Source organism: Oncorhynchus mykiss, chromosome 8 (genome assembly GCF_013265735.2).
Source record: "Oncorhynchus mykiss isolate Arlee chromosome 8, USDA_OmykA_1.1, whole genome shotgun sequence".
NCBI lineage: Eukaryota > Metazoa > Chordata > Actinopteri > Salmoniformes > Salmonidae > Oncorhynchus > Oncorhynchus mykiss.
This window is the reverse complement of record NC_048572.1, coordinates 85,079,424-85,103,145: the sequence shown is the minus strand read 5'-3', so window position 1 is coordinate 85,103,145 and position 23,722 is coordinate 85,079,424. Positions and strand designations below refer to the sequence as shown.

The following is a 23,722-nucleotide window of genomic DNA, read 5'->3' as shown; positions in this document are numbered from 1 at the left end:
GGGAGTTACTCGCCATTCTTCTCTGCAGATCCTCTCAAGCTCTGTCAGGTTGGATGGGGGGAGCGTTGCTGCACAGTTATTTTCAAGTCTCTCCAGAGATGTTAGATCGGGTTCAAGTCCGGGCTCTGGCTGGGTCACTCAAGGACATTCAGAGACTTGAGTGACCCAAAGCCACTCCTGCTTTGTCTTGGCTGTGTGCTTAGGGTCGTTGTTCTGTTGGAAGGTGAACCTTCACCCGAGTCTGAGGTCCTGAGCGCTGTAGAGCAGGTTTTCCTCAAGGACCTCTCTGTACTTCATTCAGCTTTCCCTCAATCTTGACTAGTCTCCCAGTTCCTGCTGCTGAAAAACATCCCCACAGCATGATGCTGCCAGCACCATGCTTCACCGTAGGGATGGTGGCAGGTTTCCTCCAGACGAGACGCTTGGAATTCAGGCCAAAGAGTTCAAATCTTGGTTTCATCAGACCATATAATCTTGTCTTCCATGGTCTGAGAGTCTTTAGGTGCCTTTTGGCAAACTCCAAGCGGGCTGTCTTGTGCCTTTTACTGAGGAGAGGCTTCCGTCTGGCCACTCTACCATAAAGGCCTGATTGGTGAAGTGCTGCAGAGATGGTTGTCCTTCTGGAAAGGTTCTCCCATCTTCACAGAGGAACTCTAGAGTTCTGTCAGAGTGACCATCGGGTTCTTGGTCACCTCCCTGACCAAGGCCCTTCTATCCCAATTGCTCAGTTTGGCCGGGTGGCCAGCTCTAGGAAGAGTCTTGGTGGTTCCAAACTTCTTCCATTTAAGAATAATGCATGCCACTGTGTTCTTGGGGACCTTCAATGCCGCATAATTGTTTTGGTACCCTTCCCCAGATCTCTGCCTTGACACAATCCTGTCTCAGAGATCTACGGACAAATCCTTCGACCTCATGGCTTGGTTTTTACTCTGACATGCACTGTCAACTGTGGGACCTTATTCTGTATATACAGGTGTGTGCCTTTCCAAATCTTGTCCAATCAATTGAATTTACCACAGGTGGACTCCAATCAAGTTGTAGAAAATTCTCAAGGATGTTCAATGGAAACAGGATGCACATGAGCTCAACTTCCAGTCTCATAGCAAAGGGTCTGAATACTTATGTAAATAAGGTATTTCTGTTTTTTATTTGTAATACATTTGCAAACATTTCTAAAAACCTGTTTTTGCTTTGTCATTATGGGGTATTGTGTGTAGATTGATGAGGAAAAAATATAATTTAATACATTTTAGAATGAGGCTGTAACGTAACAAACAATATGTGGAAAAAGTCAAGGGGTCTGAATACTTTCCGAATGCACTATATGTACTAGGATAAAAAAGGATAAGTTGTACAGAGCATTCTAGGTATTGTAATACTTTCAGTAGTACATCATGCTACAGGATATGTTGTACAGGGCATTATGGGTACTGTAGTACTAGTGCATCATGCTATAGAACAAAGATGGTGGATAAATTAAGATAGTTCACTCAAGACATTTACCATTGGAGAAAATGGTCAGTTCCTTTCTACTTAACAGGGTGGCACTCCCATAAGACACCAATGCAATAGCAGCTGGGTCTGGTCTACATAAACCATTGACTCCATTGAAACAGAAAAAATGAGGGAGTGGGATGTTTCACTTCCTCTTCCGTCTCTGCTACAGACCATTTTGTTGAGGATGGACTATGTGAGTATTATGGGTACAGTAGTACATCACACACAGAGCATTATGGGTACTGTAGTACATCACACACAGAGCATTATGGGTACTGTAGTACCAGTACATCATGCTACAGACCAGGTTGATCTTGTTGAGAATGGACTCCATGCGTGCGGACTGATCGTCTGTCTCCACCATCATGGTCACCATGTTGACGATGATCAGCATCATAATGATGATGTCAAAGGCTTGCTTGGATACCAGGTCAAATAAGAAGCCTTGGAGGATATTCTGGAGAGATAGATGAAAAGATGGCATGGATCCATTAACGTTAGCCATGTTGGCTATCCATAAAGTTTTCATCGTTCGAATATCGTTCAGGTTCATTATAAAACAATGTTTGAGTACATATTAGATCCACTGTCATTTTCTTCATTTACCTTTATTTAACTATTAACAAATTCTTATTTTCAATGACGGCCTAGGAACAGTGCCTGTTCAGGGGCATAGTTCATCAAAGTTTGTATTTTACCGTAGGTCTTGGTATATATAGGCTTATCATAGTTGTTATTTTACCGTAGGTCTTGGTATAGGCTTATCATAGTTGGTATTTTACCGTAGGTCTTGGTATAGGCTTATCATAGTTGGTATTTTACCGTAGGTCTTGGTATAGGCTTATCATAGTTGGTATTTTACCGTAGGTCTTGGTATAGGCTTATCATAGTTGTTATTTTATCGTCGGTCTTGGTATAGGCTTATCATAGTTGGTATTTTACCGTAGGTCTTGGTATAGGCTTATCATAGTTGGTATTTTACCGTAGGTCTTGGTATAGGCTTATCATAGTTGTTATTTTACCGTAGGTCTTGGTATAGGCTTATCATAGTTGGTATTTTACCGTAGGTCTTGGTATAGGCTTATCATAGTTGGTATTTTACCTTAAGTCTTGGTATAGGCGTATCATAGTTGGTATTTTACCGTAGGTCTTGGTATAGGCTTATCATAGTTGGTATTTTACCGTAAGTCTTGGTATAGGCGTATCATAGTTGGTGTTTTACCGTAGGTCTTGGTATAGGCTTATCATAGTTGGTATTTTACCGTAAGTCTTGGTATAGGCGTATCATAGTTGGTATTTTACCGTAGGTCTTGGTATAGGCTTATCATAGTTGGTATTTTACCGTAGGTCTTGGTATAGGCGTATCATAGTTGGTATTTTACCGTAGGTCTTGGTATAGGCGTATCATAGTTGGTATTTTACCGTAGGTCTTGGTATAGGCGTATCATAGTTGGTATTTTACCGTAGGTCTTGGTATAGGCTTTTCGGGCTTTTTAGAGCCTATTTTCTTCATAGCGTTGTAGTACTTCCGCTGCTCGTCAGTCATGAAAATGTCTTGTCCACCTAAGTATAACAAATGCATTCACCATTATTCTTCACTGTTAATGTTGCACATATACATCACAGGTGGTTGATGGCACACTAATTGGGGAGGACTGGCTCGTGGTAATGGCTGGAGCGGAATAGGTGGACTGGCATCAAACAACATGGTTTACATTCCATTTGCTCTGTTCCAGACATTATTATGAGCTGACCTCCCCTCAGCAGCCTCCACTGATATTTATACACACAGCTGTTAATGTTGTATATCCATACAGACAGCTGTTAATGTTGTATATCCATACAGACGGCTGTTAATGTTGTAGATATCCATACAGACAGCTGTTAATCTTGTATATATCCATACACACAGCTGTTAATGTTGTATATCCATACAGACAGCTGTTAATGTTGTATATTCATACAGACGGCTGTTAATGTTGTAGATATCCATACAGACAGCTGTTCATGTTGTATATATCCATACAGACAGCTGTTAATGTTGTATATATCCATACAGACAGCTGTTAATGTTGTATATATCCATACAGACAGCTGTTAATGTTGTATATATCCATACAGACAGCTGTTAATGTTGTAGATATCCATACAGACAGCTGTTAATGTTGTATATATCCATACAGACAGCTGTTAATGTTGTAGATATCCATACAGACAGCTGTTAATGTTGTAGATATCCATACTGACAGCTGTTAATGTTGTATATATCCATACAGACAGCTGTTAATGTTGTATATATCCATACAGACAGCTGTTAATGTTGTATATATCCATACAGACGGCTGTTAATGTTGTATATATCCATACAGACAGCTGTTAATGTTGTATATATCCATACAGACGGCTGTTAATGTTGTATATATCCATACAGACAGCTGTTAATGTTGTATATATCCATACAGACAGCTGTTAATGTTAAAAATATCCATACAGACAGCTGTTAATGTTGTATATCCATACAGACAGCTGTTAATGTTGTATATATCCATACAGACAGCTGTTAATGTTGTATATCCATACAGACAGCTGGTAATGTTGTATATCCATACAGACAGCTGTTAATGTTGTATATATCCATACAGACAGCTGTTAATGTTGTATATCCATACAGATGGCTGTTAATGTTGTATATCCATACAGACAGCTGTTAATGTTAAAAATATCCATACAGACAGCTGGTAATGTTGTATATATCCATACAGACGGCTGTTAATGTTGTAGATATCCATACAGACAGCTGTTAATCTTGTATATATCCATACAGACAGCTGTTAATGTTGTATATATCCATACAGACAGCTGTTAATGTTGTATATATCCATACAGACAGCTGTTAATGTTGTATATATCCATACAGACAGCTGTTAATGTTGTAGATATCCATACAGACAGCTGTTAATGTTGTAGATATCCATACTGACAGCTGTTAATGTTGTATATATCCATACAGACAGCTGTTAATGTTGTATATATCCATACAGACAGCTGTTAATGTTGTACATATCCATACAGACGGCTGTTAATGTTGTATATATCCATACAGACAGCTGTTAATGTTGTATATATCCATACAGACGGCTGTTAATGTTGTATATATCCATACAGACAGCTGTTAATGTTGTATATATCCATACAGACAGCTGTTAATGTTAAAAATATCCATACAGACAGCTGTTAATGTTGTATATCCATACAGACAGCTGTTAATGTTGTATATATCCATACAGACAGCTGTTAATGTTGTATATCCATACAGACAGCTGGTAACGTTGTATATCCATACAGACAGCTGTTAATGTTGTATATATCCATACAGACAGCTGTTAATGTTGTATATCCATACAGATGGCTGTTAATGTTGTATATCCATACAGACAGCTGTTAATGTTAAAAATATCCATACAGACAGCTGGTAATGTTGTATATATCCATACAGACGGCTGTTAATGTTGTAGATATCCATACAGACAGCTGTTAATCTTGTATATATCCATACAGACAGCTGTTAATGTTGTATATATCCATACAGACAGCTGTTAATGTTGTATATATCCATACAGACAGCTGTTAATGTTGTATATATCCATACAGACAGCTGTTAATGTTGTAGATATCCATACAGACAGCTGTTAATGTTGTAGATATCCATACAGACAGCTGTTAATGTTGTATATCCATACAGACAGCTGTTAATGTTGTATATCCATACAGACAGCTGTTAATGTTGTATATCCATACAGACAGCTGTTAATGTTGTAGATATCCATACAGACAGCTGTTAATGTTGTATATCCATACAGACAGCTGTTAATGTTGTATATCCATACAGACAGCTGTTAATGTTGTATATATCCATACAGACGGCTGTTAATGTTGTATATCCATACAGACAGCTGTTAATGTTGTATATATCCATACAGACAGCTGTTAATGTTGTATATATCCATACAGACAGCTGTTAATGTTGTAGATATCCATACAGACAGCTGTTAATGTTGTATATATCCATACAGACAGCTGTTAATGTTGTAGATATCCATACAGACAGCTGTCAATACAACAGTGTGAAATGAGTAGGTCGAGACATAAAACAACATGTTATGCCAAATATACTTATCTTTCTTTTTTGCTGGTTGAAATTATCAATGATGACGCCGATGAAGAGGTTGAGAGTGAAGAAGGATCCGAAGATGATGAAGATGACAAAGTAAAGGTACATGTAGAGGTTGATCTCCCTGATTGGCTGCTCCTCTACCTGGAAACACACACATTTTTAGTTGAACCCATCTTTATAAATAAAAAGGCAGTCTACTCATTCTATTTACGAGATGAGGAATTTGTCTAGATTTGTGGAAAGAGATTGATACATACGCCACGTGAATCAACAGCTGCGTGCATAACTTCCATCCATCCTTTAAACGTGGCCTTAGAGGCAATTATAGGGTAGATAATAAAAACGTTACGTAATTTATCAACAAACAATAAGAACTACAGCATCCTTTCAACACATAAGTCTTAATAAACAAATAAACTGTAAAAAAAAAGGTATTTTATTTTTAAAAGACGGACCACTTGCAGCAGTGAGAGGTATCCTAATCCCACGTTGTCGAAGTTGACCTTGACTTTAGTCCAATAAAACTGAGTGTCGTTCATGGCCAGGCACTCTGACTTGTTGTTGACGATGGAAGCATTGTGGATGAACCCTGTCCGGTTCACACATTTACCAAACTTCCCTGCGAACAGGTTGACTCCCATGATGCTGAAGATGAGCCAGAAGATGAGGCAGACCAGCAGGACGTTCATGATGGATGGGATGGCTCCAATCAGTGCGTTCACCACCACCTGGGGATCGAGACAAACACGGGTAGAAGTTGTCTATTACGGAGCACAGACACAGCATATCAATTATGTTTAATGATTAAGGGCTGGAGTTTTTCCTGACTAAGTGACCAACGTAATACTCCACTGTTAGAGGCTGTCTGTCACTTCAGACAGTTATGATATAGGACCGCCAGTTTTTCCTGACCACGTGACCAGCTTAGGAAAAACTCTGGTCCTTCGCTGATGATAATAACTTGTGGAATCTCCTGGAATAACTTGACATAGGCCAACTAGGAGAGAGCAGGGAAAGTAGAACATCTCTAAGACAAGGTTAAAGAACGTCTCACCCGCATTCCCTCGAATCTGGACAGGGCCCTTAGGGGCCTCAGCGCTCGGAGAGTCCTCAGTGATTTGATGGCAGCAAAGTCAGAGTAGCCCAGAGAGTTAGCTACCAGGCTCACCAACGACACCTGGAGAGGACACACAGAGACATTCAATCAGCTCAGACTTAGATGGCAGTACAAACTCCATCATCCCAACATTCAAAGGAGACCTCAGCATCAGTCTTGAACACATTTTGATAAAGATTGTGGGTTTTGCAATTTATTGTATCAAAGAACAAAATAAGTACAAAAAGTAGCAAAGTACAAAATATGGGTTCCCCCGTCTGTACGACTCCACCTCACCCACAATTCCCCACCATTATCCGCACGCCGATGCAGGACTATGTACGCGCACGCACGCACGCACGCACGCACACACACACACACACACACACACACACACACACACACACACACACACACACACACACACACACACACACACACACACACACACACACACACACACACACACACACACACACACACACACACACACACACACACACACACACACACACCCACACACACACACACACACACACACACACACACACGCACGCACGCACGCACGCACGCACGCACGCACGCACGCACGCACGCACACACACACACACACACACACACGCACACACACACACACACACACACACACATTCAAACCTACCACCTAAGTTGTATGATACAATATACTTTCAGTTAAGTCACTGACAACCTTTCATCACATAAAACAAAGCTCTACAGACCTAAATCATTAATCAAATAATTCCTGGAGAGAAAAATATGCAAGAAGAGTAGCGACAGAGTAACAGACAGTGAGACAAGAATTTCAGAGCCAACACTTTAGAGACTGTAACAATGTATTATTTTGGGACATTCTACAGTTAGGAACACAATTAATTAAATTTAGAAAAATTTAGAATTTTTGGGTTTTGTGGCATATTTTTCATTACATTTTTTTAGGAGGGGGGACTTCCACTCTATTCTACATCCAAAATGGACAAAACAGAATGGTATTCCGCTGTTGAATGGCCCGAGGGTGATAGCTGTGATTCAAAATGGCATGATGGATGGTCCATATGGATGACAGGTATTACTGGTAGAATGACTGAAATGGAACAGGGACAAAACACATACAAGTATGCAATATGTACCGTCAATGCACATGCATACATACTCAGCTATATATACATAAGACCTATGTATATATGTGAAATAGAGTGAGGTTTTATAAAGAAGTTTAACAAAATGTTCAATTCTCCTTTTTTAAAATTTAAACTAATGGTATTGCCAAATTTGATTGCCCAATTTGTATTCGTATGATCCAATTAAGTCCGTCATTGCAATTTAGGGCTATTACAGTCCCAATAATTTCTTTATAAAATTATATTTTAATGGATATCGTCCAATATATCTAAAGAAGATACTCAGAAAATGAAATACGTTCATAAAGTATACGTCTTTGGCTCAATGAAAGTAAAACAACAAAACAAACATCAAAAGGCTAGAGAGTTGATATAGAAACCAGAAATAACAAATAGTGTTGTTTAAACAATCATTGGGATCTCCTCCGTTGATCATTTCTGCAATCCAGCCACACATCTAAAAATATTATAATCCTCTCCAACTGTGCTATCCAGCTAGATGCACTGTAGACAGACAGAGACAGAGACAGACGGACAGTATGAATCACCTCAGCTCCAGCTGACTACTGACCACATACAATATATTACAGCATATTGTTGAGATAGAAAAACTACAGCGCCAAACATCAGACAGCTTTTAGCATTGATTGAAATTCTACCGACACTATTTTAAAAACGGTCTGAACAACTTTAATTCAGCCTGTCGATAACCTACGAGGAACTATAAAATACATTTAGTCCAATAATACATTTGATCTTCTCTAGATAAACCTTAGAATACATGGTAGTGTGTTTCTATATACGATATAAAAGCCAAGGTCCGTTGTGCATTTTTAACTTTCAAGTGGATGGGGGGCGGGGGGCGGGGGGCTTTAAATACATTTTCTGCTGAAAAGACAATTGTTGTTTAGATTTGAAGAGTAGACGAGACGGTGGCTTTTGATATCTCAATGTGAAGCACTTAGGAGTGAGGAAACATAGAAACTTTATTGATGCAGTAGATTTTCCAACCTGGATCCCAATACTCACCTTTCACCTCACAACTACCACTTACCCTAACAGCTGCTATAGACACGTCTGTGCCGATCTGTGAACCAGCGGGTGAAATCAGAGGAAGCAAGGTAAGGTAAGGGAGATATAACCCCTAGCCCCTATGGCACTGTGGAGTAAGGTAAGGGAGATATAGCCCCTAGAATATTAAGATAATGGAGATATAGCCCCTAGAATATTAAGATAAGGGAGATATAGACCCTAGAATATTAAGATAAGGGAGATATAACCCCTGGCCCCTATGGCCCTGTGGAGTAAGGTAAGGGAGATTTAACCCCTAGAATATTAAGATAAGGGAGATAGAGACCCTAGAATATTAAGGTAAGGGAGATATAGCCCCTAGAATACTAAGATAAGGGAGATAGAGACCCTATAATATTAAGGTAAGGGAGATATAGCCCCTAGAATACTAAGATAAGGGAGATAGAGACCCTAGAATATTAAGTTAAGGGAGATACAGTTGAAGTCGGAAGTTTACATACACCTTAGCCAAATACATTTAAACTCAGTTTTTCACAATTCCTGACATTTCATCCTAGTAAAAATTCCCTGTCTTAGGTCAGTTAGGATCACCACTTTATTTTAAGACAGTGAAATGTCAGAATAATAGTAGAGAGAATTATTTATTTCAGCTTTTATTTCTTTCATCACATTCCCAGTGGGTCAGAAGTTTACATACACTCAATTAGTATTTGGTAGCATTGCCTTTAAATTGTTTAACTTGGGTCTAACGTTTTGGGTAGCCTTCCACAAGCTTCCCACAATAAGTTGGGTGAATTTTGGCCCATTCCTCCTGACAGAGCTGGTGTAACGGAGTCAGGTTGTAGGCCTCCTTGCTCGCACACGCTTTTTCAGTTCTGCCCACACATTTTCTATAGGATTGAGGTCAGGGCTTTGTGATGGCCACTCCAATACCTTGACTTTGTTGTCCTTAAGCCATTTTGCCACAACTTTGGAAGTATGCTTGAGGTCATTGTCCATTTAGAAGATCCATTTGTAACCAAGCTTTAACTTCCCGACTGATGTCCTGAGATGTTGCTTCAATATATCCACATCATTTTCTGTCCTCATGATGCCATCTATTTTGTGAAGTGCACCAGTCCCTCCTGCAGCAAAGCACACCCACAGCATGATGCTGCCAACCCCGTGCTTCACGGTTGGGATGGTGTTCTTCGGCTTGCAAGCTTCCCCCTTTTTCCTCCAAACATAACAATGGTCATTATGGCCAAACAATTTTACTTTTGTTTCATCAGACCAGTGGACATTTCATACGATCTTTGTCCCCATGTGCAGTTGCAAACCGTAGTCTGGCTTTTTTTATGGCAGTTTTGGAGCAGTGGCTTCTTCCTTGCTGAGCGACCTTTCAGGTTATGTCGATATAGGACTTGTTTTACTGTGGATATAGATACTTTTGTTGTTCTGGGATTGATTTGCACTTTTCGCACCAAAGTACGTTCTTCTCTAGGAGTCGGAACGCGTCTCTTTCCTGAGCGGTATGACGGTTGTCAAGTCCCATGGTGTTTATACATGCGTACTATCGTTTGTAGAGATGAACGTGGTACCTTCAGGCGTTTGGAAATTGCTCCCAAGGATGAACCAGACTTGTGGATGTCTACAATTTTTTTACTGAGGTCTTGGCTGATTTCTTTTGATTTTCCCATGATGAAAAGCAAAGAGGCACTGAGTTTGAAGATAGGCCTTGAAATACATCCACAGGTACACCTCCAATTGACTCAAATTATGTCAATTAGCCTATCAGAAGTTTCTAAAGCCATGACATCATTTTCTGGAATTTTCCAAGCTGTTTAAAGGCACAGTCAACATAGTGTATGTAAACGTCTGACCCACTGGAATTGTGATACAGTGAGTTATAAGTGAAATAATCTATCTGTAAACAATTGTTGAAAAAATTACTTGTGTCATGCACAAAGTAGATGTCCTAACCAACTTCCCACAAATTTCCTGTTGACAAACTATAGTTTTGGCGTGGTTGAAAAACAAGTTATAATGACTCCAACCTAAGTGTATGTAAACTTCCGACTTCAACTGTACAGCCCCTAGAATATTAAGGTAAGGGAGATATAGACCCTAGAATATTAAGAAAAGGCAGATATAGACCCGAGAATATTAAGATAAGGGAGAATTAGCCACTAGAATATTAAGGTAAACTGTGTGGAAATATGGACCCTAGAATATTAAGATAAGGGAGAATTAGCCACTAGAATATTAAGGTAAACTGTGTGGAAATATATATTATATTATACTCTGTTAAAAATGTGTACTCTGTACATGCATAGAAACAGTATACTATTTATCCCGGTATACTGTTATAATGGCCACAAAGGTAGGTACCACGCTGTATAAAATGAATTACCTTCATTTAAGCGGTACCAACGGTACCAACGAGCAGTTAATCAGTGACCACAGGTTCTACACAACATAACATATCTGGTGGCAGCCTGCGTATAAGCGAGCCCAAACCAAGCTGGAAATAAGCAGTGTTTATGTCCAATGTCAACCTTGATGAACCAAACTCACTGGAAAATAAGATGAGAGAGTACACCTCGGGTCGGGGCGATAGTTTTTAAAAAATATAAGTCTGTACATAACATACAGTAGCTCCCACAACCAGTCTGAAAACCACCCAAACTTTTGTTATATGCATTTAGCTACCTGCACATCTATTCTCACTGTGAACATAAACTGGGCACAACGTACAAAGTTTAACACTTACATCGACAATGAGGAAGTCCAGCCAACACCAAGCGTTGGTGAAGTACTTCTTGAAGCCGTAGGCAATCCATTTGAGGAACATCTCTAGGACGAATATGTAGGAGAAGACCTTATCAGCGTACTCCAAGATTACCTTCACCACTTTCCTTTTCTCAATGTAGATGTCCTCAAATGCCTAGAGCAGTGCAGGAGTGACAAGAGAGAAACCACAGATTATAACCTCTCAAGCCTTATATAAAACCAATATATTCAGCTATTGTGCTGTAAGAATAGGAATGAGCTGTTTAGTGAAATTGTAAAAAAAAAAAAAAAAAAAAAGTTAAGTAAAGATTACATAATAGAAAGATCTAGAAAGAGATTGCACGGTTTAAGCCTTTTTTTTTATACACTTGCTTTTGATGACACTTGGTATTAAATTAGCACTGTAAATGTGGCACTATGAGCTGACTCTTAAAGAGGTCAGAGGTGAAGGTTGAGAGGTCAGGTAAGACTGGGGTAAGAGGTAATTGGTCTCACCAGAGCACAGCTGCTCAGCAGGATCATGAAGATGATAAAAGAGGTCAGAGGTGAAGGTTGAGAGGTCAGGTAAGACTGGGGTAAGAGGTGATTGGTCTCACCAGAGCACAGCTGCTCAGCAGGATCATGAAGATAATAAAAGAGGTCAGAGGTGAAGGTTGAGAGGTCAGGTAAGACTAAGGGGTAAAAGGTGGTTGGTCTCACCAGAGCACCACTGCTCAGCAGGATCATGAAGATAATAAAAGTCTCGAACCAGCTGTGTTCAACAATCTGGTAACAGGTCTTCCTCAGTCTCCACCAGGCCTGACCCAGGCCCCGTGTCGTGTTGATCTCACAGCACTTACAGTGGCGAACACAGACTGAGACACAGAGACAAACAGAAGATGGCGCTGTAGAGATGGATAACTGTCGTCTTACAGGATCCTGACCAATTCTGTTATTTTGTGTTGGTTTTATGTTGTTGTTTATTTTACGCTGATCTTTTTTTGTACATAGTATTTCTGCCATCAATTTCCTATGACTGAAAACTGCTTTTGGACATCAGAACAGCGATCACTAACCTCGATTTGGATGAAGATTTTTACTTCAACGAGTCGGCAGCTGTGGATGTACTGCACATCCCGTAACCAGGCCCTAATCCCCAGGACTCGAGAGGAAGAGACGGCGTAACAGTGGCAAACGAGTGGGTTCCCTGATGAAACTACGTCGACGAGGAAATAAACCGTCTCTACATTCCATTCTATTGCCGAACGTACAATCGCTAAAGAACAAACTGTACAAGCTCTGTTTGAGACTATCCCATCAACGGGACCTAAAGAAGTGCAATATCCTATGTTTCTCGGCATCAAGGCTGAACAAGAACATGGACAAAATACTCTAGCTGTTTTCTCTATGAATCATCAAGACCGAACGGAAGCTTCGGGTAACATTAAGGGGGAGGTGTGTGTCGCTTTGTTAACAACAGCTGGTGTGCGATCTCTAATGTTAAGGTAGAGTACCTCATGATAAGCTGTAGACCACGATCTCTAATATTAAGGTGGTCTCAAGGTTTTGCTCGCCTGAGGTAGAGTACCTCATGATAAACTGTAGACCACAATCCCTAATATTAAGGTGGTCTCGAGGTTTTGCTCGCCTGAGGTAGAGTACTTCATGATAATCTGTAGACCACGGTCTCTAATATTAAGGTGGTCTCGAGGTATTACTCACCTGAGGTAGAGTACCTCATGATAAGCTGTAGACCACCATCTCTAATATTAAGGTGGTCTCGAGGTATTACTCACCTGAGGTAGAGTACCTCATGATAAGCTGTAGGCCACGGTCTCTAATATTAAGGTGGTCTCAAGGTATTACTCACCTGAGGTAGAGTACCTCATGATAAGCTGTAGACCACGATCTCTAATATTAAGGTGGTCTCGAGGTATTACTCACCAGAGGTAGAGTACCCTATGATAAGCTGTAGACCACACTATTTACCAAGAGAGTTTTCATCTATATTTTTCATAGCTTTCTATTTACTACCACAAACAGAGGCACAAAGACCGCACTCAATGAGCTGTATAAAGCCATAAGCAAACAAGAGAATGCTCATCCAGAAGCAGTGCTCCTAGTGGCCGATGATTTTAATGAAGGGAAATTGAAATCTGTCTTAATTAATTTTTACCAGCATGACCTTACTCCACACACAGAAACGCATGCAAAGCTCTCCCTCGCCTTCCATTTGTCAACTCTGACCTTAACTAAATCCTCCTGATTCCTGCTTACAAGAAAAAAACTCAATCAGGAAGTACCAGTGATGCACTCAACACAGAAGTGGTCAGATGTAGCAGATGCTACGTTACAGGACTGTTTAGCTAGCACAGACTGGAAGTGCATCGATGACATCGTTCCCACATGGAACGTATATACATGTCCCAACCAGAAGCCATAGATAACAGGAAACATCCGCACAGAAATAAAGGCTAGAGCTACCACTTTCAAGGAGCGGGACACTAATGCGGACACTTATATGAAAGCCCGCTACAACCTCCAACGAGCCATCAAACAATCAAAACATCAATACGGGACTAAAATCAAATCCTACTCCGCCAACTCTGACGCTCATCAGATGTGGTAAGGCTTGCAAACTATCACGGATTACAACGGGAAACCCAGCCACGAGCTGTGCAGTGATGATAGCCTACCAGACAAGCTACATTCTTTCTATGCTCGCTTCGAGGCAAGCAACACTGAACCGTGCATGAGAGCACCAGCTATTCTGGATGACTGTGTGATCTCGCTCTCCCTAGTCAATGTGAGTAAGACCTATAAACAGGTTAACATTCACAAGGCCGCGGGGCCAGATGGATTACCAGGATGCGTACTCAGAGCATGCTCTGACCAGCTGGCAAGTGTCTTCACTGATATTTTCAACCTCTTCCTGACCGAGTCTGTAATATCTACATGTTTGAAGCAGACCACCATAGTCCCTTCACCCAAGAATGCCAAGGTAACTTGTCTAAATGACTATCGCCCCGTAGCATTCACATCTGTAGCCATGAAATATTTTGAAAGGCTGGTCATGGCTCACAAACAGATCCACAGATGACACAATCTCAATCGCACTCCACACTGCCCTTTCCCACCTGGACAAGAGGAACACCTACGTGGGAATGCTGTTCATTGACTAAGGACCCTGGTACTGAACACCTCCTGAACACCTCCAACTGGATCCGGCACTTCCTGATGAGTTGCCCTCAAGTGGTGGGGGCCCATCAGCTGAATCTCAACGATGCTTAGTCCCCTCCTGTACTCCCTGTTCCCCTACGACTGCGTGGCAGCGCACGACTTTAGGCTTGCCATAACAAATGGGTTGACATTTCAGCTTTTCATTTTTTATCCATTTGTAGAAATTTAGAAAAACTATTATACCACTTTGACAATATGGGGTATGTGTGTATGTGTAGGCCAAATATTTATACATTTTAAATTCAGGCTGTAAAAATTTAAGGGGTGTGAATCCTTTCTGAAGGCACTGTATGAACAGTGCATATCTACCCGCTGCAAATCAATACTGGTACCTGTGTATATAGCCAAGTTTTTGCTACTCATAGTTAAGTAATTTAGCAGATGCTCTTATCCAAATTGACTTACTAGCACAATTAGGGTTAAGTGTGTTGCTCAAGGGCACATCAACAGATTTGTCAACTCAGGGATTCGAACCAACAACCTTTCGGTTACTGGCATAACGCTTTTAACCGCTAGGCTACCCTGCCGCCCCTTATTGTTTTTTCTATGATTTCTCTTTTATTCTCTCTGTTGGGAATGGCTTCCCCATCCAGGAAGCAATTCACTGTTAGTCTACAGTCGTGGCCAAAAGTTTTGAGAATGACACAAATATACATTTTCACAAAGTTTGCTGCTTCAGTGTCTCTAGATATTTTTGTCAGGTGTTCTGAATTCTGAAGTATAATTACAAGCATTTCATAAGTGTCAAAGGCTTTTATTGACAATCACATGAAGTTGATGCAAAGAGTCAATATTTGCAGTGTTGACCCTTCTTTATCAAGACCTCTGCAATCCGCCCTGGCATGCTGTCAATTAACTTCTGGGCTACATCCTGAATGATGGCAGCCCATTCTTGCATATTTAATGCTTGGAGTTTGACATAATTTGTGGGGTTTTGTTTGTCCACCCGCCTCTTGAGGATTGACCACAAGTTCTCAATGGGATTAAGGTCTGGGGAGTTTTCTGGCCATGGACCCAAAATATCGATGTTGTGTTCCCCGAGCCTTATGGCAAACTTTTGCCTTATGGCAAGGTGCTCCATTATGCTGGAAAAGGCATTGTTTGTCAACAAACTGTTCCTGGATGGTTGGGAGAAGTTGCTCTCGAAGGATGTGTTGGTACCATTCTTTATTCATGGCTGTGTTCTTAAGCAAAATTGTGAGTGAGCCCACTCCCTTGGCTGAGAAGGAACTCCACACATGAATGGTCTCAAGATGCTTTACTGTTGGCATGACACAGGACTGATGGTAGGGCTCACCTTGTCTTCTCCGGACAAGATTTTTTCCGGATGCCCTAAACAATCGGAGAGGGGATTCCTCTGAAAAAATGACTTTACCCCAGTCCTCAGCAGTCCAATCCCTGTACCTTTTGAAGAATATCATTCTGTCCCTGATGTTTTTCCTGGAGAGAAGTGGCTTCTTTGCTGCCCTTTTGACACCAGGCCATCCTCCAAAAGTCTTCGTCTCACTGTGCATGCAGATGCACTCACACCTGCCTGCTGCCATTCCTGAGCAAGCTCTGTACTGGTGGTGCCTCGATCCCGCAGCTGAATCAACTTTAGGAGATGGTCCTGGCGCTTGCTGGACTTTCTTGGGCGCCCCGAAGCCTTCTTCACAACAATTGAACCGCTCTCCTTGAAGTTCTTGATGATCCGATAAATGGGTGATTTAGGTACAATCTTACTGCCAGCAATATCTTTGCCTGTGAAGCCCTTTTTGTGCAAAGCAATGATGACGGCACGTGTTTCCTTGCAGGTCACTATGGTTGATAGAGGAAGAACAATGATTCCAAGCACCACCCTCCATTTGAAGCTTCCAGTCTGTTATTCGAACTCAATCAGCATGACAGAGTGATCTCCAGCCTTGTCCTCATCAACACGCACACCTGTGTTTTTGGGGGATTCAGTACATTCGCATGGCAAAGAGGGACTTTGCAGTTAATTGCAATTCATCTGATCACTCTTCATAACATTCTGGAGTATTTGCAAATTGCCATCATACAAACTGTGGCAGCAGACTTTGTGAAAATTAATATTTGTGTAATTTTCAAAACTTTTGGCCACAACTGTACACCTGTTGTTTACCAAGCATGTGTCAAATACAAATAGATTTGATACTTTAATAGATTAAATGTCTTTAAAAATATATTTTTGCTTGGGTGCTGCAACACAGACTGAGGCAGAGAGAAACAGATATACTTTAATAAATCACTTAACTCAGACAGACAGACAGACAGACAGACAGACAGACAGACAGACAGACAGACAGCTAATCATGAGGATCTTGCATACAGTAGCTACGTACATTCAGGGAAACATTCATCTGGCTCCATAACATCGTCAGCCGTCTCAGAGAAGTCATCCTCTTCCTCCCCTGGCTTCCGCAAGTCCACCGTGCTGCCTTCTGATAGGCTCACTTTTTCCTGCAACACAGGAACAAGGAAGTCACACCAGGAAGTCACGTCACACCATATTCATTCCTGTTTGTCCATCCCCATAGAAAGTGCTGACACACTCATCAGACTCGAGATACTTCTCGGCACACTAAGAAACGTAAACACACCCAGTCTCTCAACTGCATTAGTGAGTACTGTTTATAAAACAGCCCAGTCACATAGGCCTGTTTGAACGATGTATTAATAGCATTAATCTGTGACATAAAGTGCACACATCAATCATTGAGTCGACGCGTACGTTTCAACCGTTAAATGGTCAGAGTTGACTTCCTGAACAACGTAATTCCATCCAGACCTCCGATCTGTCATCCAGACCTCCGATCTGTCATCCAGACCTAGGTTCAAGTATCATTCCAAATACTTTATCTGGGCTTGATTGAGTTTGATTGGCTTAATAGACAAACATAATAGTCCCAAAATGTCAAACCCCGCCCATCTGGCACTCCAGACAGGGGTAAAAAAAAAAGCTGGAAGTGTCACGCCCTGGTCGAAGTATTTTGTGTTTATCTTCATGTATTGGGTCAGGCCAGGGTGTGGCATGGGGTTTTTGTATTGTGGTGTGTTTTGTCTTGGGGTGTTGGTGTGTATGTATTGGGATTGTAGCTAGTGGGGTTATCTAGCAAAGTCTATGGCTGTCTGGAGTGGTTCTCAATCAGAGGCAGGTGTTTATCGTTGTCTCTGATTGGGAACCATATTTAGGCAGCCATATTCTTTGAGTTTGTCGTGGGTGATTGTCCTTAGTGTCCTGATGTTCCTGTCTATGTGGTTTCACCAGATAGGGCTGTTTAGGTTTTCGTTACGTCCTTTATTTTGTAGTGTTTGTATTGATTCGTGTTTTACGTTTGTTTATTAAAACATGGATCGAAATCTACACGCTGCATTTTGGTCCGACTCTCCTTCACATACAGAAAACTGTTACAGGAAGTATTTGAAAGTTAGGGTTCAGAGTTCAGGCTGTGCTGTAATCTAATGCTACATTAAGGATTCAGAGTTCAGGCTGCGCTGTAATCTACTGCTACAGTAAGGGTTCAGAGTTCAGGCTGTGCTGTAATCTAATGCTACATTAAGGGTTCAGAGTTCAGGCTGTGCTGGGCTGTAATCTAATGCTACATTAAGGGTTCAGAGTTCAGGCTGTGCTGTAATCTAATGCTACATTAAGGGTTCAGAGTTCAGGCTGTGCTGTAATCTACTGCTACAGTAAGGGTTCAGAGTTCAGGCTGTGCTGTAATCTAATGCTACAGTAAGGGTTCAGAGTTCAGGCTGTGCTGTAATCTAATGCTACATTAAGGGTTCAGAGTTCAGGCTGTGCTGTAATCTACTGCTACAGTAAGGGTTCAGAGTTCAGGCTGTGCTGTAATCTAATGCCACTTTAAGGATTCAGAGTTCAGGCTGTGCTGGGCTGTAATCTAATGCTACATTAAGGGTTCAGAGTTCAGGCTGTGCTGTAATCTAATGCTACATTAAGGGTTCAGAGTTCAGGCTGTGCTGTAATCTACTGCTACAGTAAGGGTTCAGAGTTCAGGCTGTGCTGTAATCTAATGCTACAGTAAGGGTTCAGAGTTCAGGCTGTGCTGTAATCTAATGCTACAGTAAGGGTTCAGAGTTCACGCCGTGCTGTAATCTAATGCTACAGTAAGGGTTCAGAGTTCAGGCTGTGCTGTGCTGTAATCTAATGCTACAGTAAGGGTTCAGAGTTCAGGCTGTGCTGTAATCTAATGCTACAGTAAGGGTTCAGAGTTCAGGCTGTGCTGTAATCTAATGCTACAGTAAGGGTTCAGAGTTCAGGCTGTGCTGTGCTGTAATCTAATGCTACAGTAAGGGTTCAGAGTTCAGGCTGTGCTGTAATCTAATGCTACAGTAAGGGTTCAGAGTTCAGGCTGTGCTGTAATCTAATGCTACAGTAAGGGTTCAGCGTTCACGCCGTGCTGTAATCTAATGCTACAGTAAGGGTTCAGAGTTCAGGCTGTGCTGTGCTGTAATCTAATGCTACAGTAAGGGTTCAGAGTTCAGGCTGTGCTGTGCTGTAATCTAATGCTACAGTAAGGGTTCAGAGTTCAGGCTGTGCTGTAATCTAATGCTACATTAAGGGTTCAGAGTTCAGGCTGTGCTGTAATCTAATGCTACAGTAAGGGTTCAGAGTTCACGCCGTGCTGTAATCTAATGCTACAGTAAGGGTTCAGAGTTCAGGCTGTGCTGTAATCTAATGCTACAGTAAGGGTTCAGAGTTCAGGCTGTGCTGTGCTGTAATCTAATGCTACAGTAAGGGTTCAGAGTTCAGGCCGTGCTGTAATCTAATGCTACAGTAAGGGTTCAGAGTTCAGGCCGTGCTGTAATCTAATGCTACAGTAAGGGTTCAGAGTTCAGGCCGTGCTGTAATCTAATGCTACAGTAAGGGTTCAGAGTTCAGGCTGTGCTGTGCTGTAATCTAATGCTACAGTTACAGTTCAGAGTTCAGGCTGTGCTGTAATCTAATGCTACAGTAAGGGTTCAGAGTTCAGGCTGTGCTGTGCTGTAATCTACTGCTACAGTAAGGGTTCAGAGTTCAGGCTGTGCTGTAATCTAATGCTACAGTAAGGGTTCAGAGTTCAGGCTGTGCTGTAATCTAATGCTACAGTAAGGGTTCAGAGTTCACGCCGTGCTGTAATCTAATGCTACAGTAAGGGTTCAGAGTTCAGGCTGTGCTGTAATCTAATGCTACAGTAAGGGTTCAGAGTTCAGGCTGTGCTGTAATCTAATGCTACAGTAAGGGTTCAGAGTTCAGGCTGTGCTGTGCTGTAATCTAATGCTACAGTAAGGGTTCAGAGTTCAGGCTGTGCTGTAATCTAATGCTACAGTAAGGGTTCAGAGTTCAGGCTGTGCTGTAATCTAATGCTACAGTAAGGGTTCAGAGTTCAGGCTGTGCTGTGCTGTAATCTAATGCTACAGTAAGGGTTCAGAGTTCAGGCCGTGCTGTAATCTAATGCTACAGTAAGGGTTCAGAGTTCAGGCCGTGCTGTAATCTAATGCTACAGTAAGGGTTCAGAGTTCAGGCCGTGCTGTAATCTAATGCTACAGTAAGGGTTCAGAGTTCAGGCTGTGCTGTGCTGTAATCTAATGCTACAGTAAGGGTTCAGAGTTCAGGCTGTGCTGTAATCTAATGCTACAGTAAGGGTTCAGAGTTCAGGCCGTGCTGTAATCTAATGCTACAGTAAGGGTTCAGAGTTCAGGCCGTGCTGTAATCTAATGCTACAGTAAGGGTTCAGAGTTCAGGCTGTGCTGTAATCTAATGCTACAGTAAGGGTTCAGAGTTCAGGCCGTGCTGTAATCTAATGCTACAGTAAGGGTTCAGAGTTCAGGCCGTGCTGTAATCTAATGCTACAGTAAGGGTTCAGAGTTCAGGCTGTGCTGTGCTGTAATCTAATGCTACAGTAAGGGTTCAGAGTTCAGGCCGTGCTGTAATCTAATGCTACAGTAAGGGTTCAGAGTTCAGGCCGTGCTGTAATCTAATGCTACAGTAAGGGTTCAGAGTTCAGGCCGTGCTGTAATCTAATGCTACAGTAAGGGTTCAGAGTTCAGGCTGTGCTGTGCTGTAATCTAATGCTACAGTAAGGGTTCAGAGTTCAGGCTGTGCTGTAATCTAATGCTACAGTAAGGGTTCAGAGTTCAGGCCGTGCTGTAATCTAATGCTACAGTAAGGGTTCAGAGTTCAGGCCGTGCTGTAATCTAATGCTACAGTAAGGGTTCAGAGTTCAGGCCGTGCTGTAATCTAATGCTACAGTAAGGGTTCAGAGTTCAGGCTGTGCTGTAATCTAATGCTACAGTAAGGGTTCAGAGTTCAGGCCGTGCTGTAATCTAATGCTACAGTAAGGGTTCAGAGTTCAGGCCGTGCTGTAATCTAATGCTACAGTAAGGGTTCAGAGTTCAGGCTGTGCTGTGCTGTAATCTAATGCTACAGTAAGGGTTCAGAGTTCAGGCCGTGCTGTAATCTAATGCTACAGTAAGGTTTCGGGGATCAGGTTGTGACGTGACCTCTGCCTTCCCATCACCAGGAAGTCTTAGTCCAGGTTTGATGAGATTTCACTGTGTAGTGATGGAAACATATTTCACACGCGTTACTGGGATTATTGGGACAGAGGTGCTGCTGCAATCCAATAAAACGAAAGTGTAATCCAGCATTAAAGAATGTGTGTGTGTGTGTGTGTGTGTGTGTGTGAGAGAGAGAGAGAACTGGAGACACAGGATTATTGTCGGTATCATTCTTAGGGCTGAAAGAGGAACAGAGAGAATCTGCTCTGGCAGCATTTAGATAGAATCAGTGTTATACTATGGTCAATAGTAAAGGATCAGAGATGATCACTTCACCAACATCAGTACACACACACACACACACACACACACACACACACATAGTGTGAAAAAAAAAATATATATAAAAATAAAACCATTTGTGTCTAACTACAGACTTGCTGCTTAAAATCTTACTGCTGGTAATTTTTTGGTGTGTTTTAAAGTCCTTCACGTGTGAAGCACATCCTTTTTTTTTTACTACAGAGTGCACTGCTGATAAACTGCTGATATCAGATATCTGCTGATGTCAGATAAACTACTGATGTCAGATAAACTGCTGATGTCAGATAAACTGCTGATGTCAGATAAACTGCTGATGTCAGATAAACTGCCAATGTCAGATAAACTGCCAGATAAACTGCTGATGTCAGATACATGCTGATGTCAGATAACTGCCAGATAAACTGCTGATGTCAGATAACTGCTGATGTCAGATAACTGCCAGATAAACTGTTGATGTCAGATAAACTACTGATGTCAGATAAACTACTGATGTCAGATAAACTGCTGATGTCAGATAAACTACTGATGTCAGATAAACTGCTGATGTCAGATAAACTGCTGATGTCAGATAAACTGCTGATGTCAGATAAACTGCTGATGTCAGATAAACTGCCAATGTCAGATAAACTGCCAGATAAACTGCTGATGTCAGATACCTGCTGATGTCAGATAACTGCCAGATAAACTGCTGATGTCAGATAACTGCTGATGTCAGATAACTGCCAGATAAACTGCTGATGTCAGATAAACTACTGATGTCAGATAAACTGCTGATGTCAGATAAACTGCTGATGTCAGATAAACTGCTGATGTCAGATAAACTGCTGATGTCAGATAAACTGCTGATGTCAGATAAACTGCCAATGTCAGATAAACTGCCAGATAAACTGCTGATGTCAGATACCTGCTGATGTCAGATAACTGCCAGATAAACTGCTGATGTCAGATAACTGCTGATGTCAGATAACTGCCAGATAAACTGCTGATGTCAGATAACTGCCAGATAAACTGCTGATGTCAGATACCTGCTGATGTCAGATAACTGCCAGATAAACTGCTGATGTCAGATAACTGCTGATGTCAGATAAACTGCCTGATAAACTGCTGATGTCAGATAAACTACTGATGTCAGATAAACTGCCAGATAAACTGCTGATGTCAGATAAACTACTGATGTCAGATAAACTGCCAGATAAACTGCTGATGCCAGATGAACTGCTGATGTCAGATGAACTGCTGATGTCAGATAAACTGCCAGATAAACTGTCAGATAAACTGCTGATGCCAGATGAACTGCTGATGTCAGATAAACTACTGATGTCAGATAAACTGCCAGATAAACTGCTGATGTCAGATAAACTGCTGACGTCAGATAAACTGCTGATGTCAGATAAACTGCTGACGTCAGATAAACTGCTGATGTCAGATAAACTGCTGACGTCAGATAAACTGCTGATGTCAGATAAACTGCTGATGTCAGATAACTGCTGATGTCAGATAAACTGCCAGATAAACTGCTGATGTCAGATAAACTGCTGACGTCAAATAAACTGCTGATGTCAGATAACTGCTGATGTCAGATAACTGCTGACGTCAGATAACTGCTGATGTCAGATAAACTGCTGACGTCAGATAAACTGCTGATGTCAGATAAACTGCTGATGTCAGATAACTGCTGATGTCAGATAAACTGCTGACGTCAGATAAACTGCTGATGTCAGATAACTGCTGATGTCAGATAAACTGCCAGATAAACTGCTGATGTCAGATAAACTGCCAGATAAACTGCTGATGCCAGATAAACTGCCAGATAAACTGCTGATGTCAGATAAACTGCTGATGTCAGATAACTGCTGATGTCAGATAAACTGCTGATGTCAGAAAACTGCTGATGTCAGATAAACTGCCAGATAAACTGCTGATTTCAGATAAACTGCTGATGTCAGATAAACTGCTGATGTCAGATAACTG

At 41.5% G+C, this 23,722-nt stretch overlaps 1 protein-coding gene across 1 annotated transcript in view; it reads right to left on the bottom strand.

Moving 5' to 3' along the window:
- Positions 1–23,722, bottom strand: part of LOC110531035 (sodium channel protein type 4 subunit alpha) — a 105,121-nt gene that overhangs the window by 4,372 nt on the left and 77,027 nt on the right. Inside the window, exons 17-25 of the mRNA XM_036986589.1 lie at positions 17,272–17,389; positions 12,410–12,564; positions 11,691–11,864; positions 6,726–6,848; positions 6,127–6,399; positions 5,929–5,982; positions 5,671–5,812; positions 2,960–3,060; positions 1,802–1,954 (exon numbers count right to left, since the gene is read on the bottom strand). Of these exons, the coding sequence (XP_036842484.1) occupies positions 1,802–1,954; positions 2,960–3,060; positions 5,671–5,812; positions 5,929–5,982; positions 6,127–6,399; positions 6,726–6,848; positions 11,691–11,864; positions 12,410–12,564; positions 17,272–17,389 (1,293 nt within the window). The remainder of the gene's footprint in view (positions 1–1,801; positions 1,955–2,959; positions 3,061–5,670; positions 5,813–5,928; positions 5,983–6,126; positions 6,400–6,725; positions 6,849–11,690; positions 11,865–12,409; positions 12,565–17,271; positions 17,390–23,722) is intronic.